General features: G+C 68.1%; 1 protein-coding gene across 1 annotated transcript in view; it reads right to left on the reverse strand.

Moving 5' to 3' along the window:
• Positions 1-769, reverse strand: part of NCAM1 (neural cell adhesion molecule 1) — a 130,616-nt gene extending 129,847 nt beyond the window's left edge. Inside the window, exon 1 of the mRNA XM_014949562.1 lies at positions 462-769. Coding sequence (XP_014805048.1) covers positions 462-513 — 52 coding nt within the window. The 5' untranslated portion in view covers positions 514-769. The remainder of the gene's footprint in view (positions 1-461) is intronic.
• Between the last annotated feature and the right edge of the window lie 294 nt (positions 770-1,063).

Raw genomic sequence — 1,063 nt, forward strand, 5'->3', positions numbered from 1 at the left:
CCCCCCCCCCCCCCCGCCATATCCATTGTCTGGGATTCACCGCACACCGAGACCCCCAGCCCGGGGGAGACGGGCTCGCGCGGGGGGAGCGCTTGCTCCTGTCGCACCCGCGGACAGCGGCACCAGAGCGCAGAAGCAGCCGCTCGCTCACACCCTTCTCACCTATTCCCCCCGCCCTCCGCTTTCTCCTGTCAAATTCGCGCCGCCCGAGCCATCTTTCCCCCTCCGGCTCCTACGACAGCGAACAATGTGCACGAACCAGCCACCCCATCACGCACACCGGGCGCGGCTGAGGGGGGGGAGTGGACGGACCCCACCACGGGCTGTCTCCCTCCCCTCAAAGCCCGGCGGCAGCGCAGCGGCGCCGGGGTCCGCCCGACCCCATTGTTCGCCCCACCAGGTCCAGGCAACACCCCGCCCCAGCCCCGGGCAGCGCCCCGCGGCCCCGGCCCCGTGCCTACCTCCGGCTCCAAGCAAAAACAACGTCCAGGGCAGCACGGTGGCTAGCAGCATCGCAGCCGGCTGAGGGAAGAGGGAGCCGCTTGTGAAATAGCCTTTTCCTGCCGTTCGAAAGAAACGCAGACCGCTTCTTTATATATATATATATATATATATATATATATTTGTTATGGTTTTCTTTTTTCCCCGCGTCTTCCTTCGCCACTCCACCCCGCTGCCGGCCGCGCTCCGGCTCCGTTACCGCGCGTACACCCGCACCGCCTTCTGCCGGCTGCACCCCGGCCGCGTCCCGCCGCCGCCGCCGCGCTGATTGACAGGCGGCCTCAGCACCGCGGCCCGGATCCCTGCGCCGCCGGCCTCGCGCGGCGGATGGCACCGCCGTGTCCTTCCACCCGCGCCCGCCTCAAATAGTACAGCGCGGAGGGACTGGAGGCGCCGAGGGGCGCGCCCGGCCGCCTGAGAAACGCGGCGGGGAGCCGGCTCGGCGGCGGCCCCGATGCTCGGTCCGCGGAGGAGCCGTCCGGGGCTTCGGTAGGCTCAACCCCGGGGCAGGGCGGTGGCACCTTCGGGAGTAGTTGATTGCCAAAAAATAAATTAATGGATT

The sequence above is a fragment of the Calidris pugnax genome, unplaced genomic scaffold (assembly GCF_001431845.1).
Source record: "Calidris pugnax isolate Ruff unplaced genomic scaffold, ASM143184v1 scaffold180, whole genome shotgun sequence".
NCBI lineage: Eukaryota > Metazoa > Chordata > Aves > Charadriiformes > Scolopacidae > Calidris > Calidris pugnax.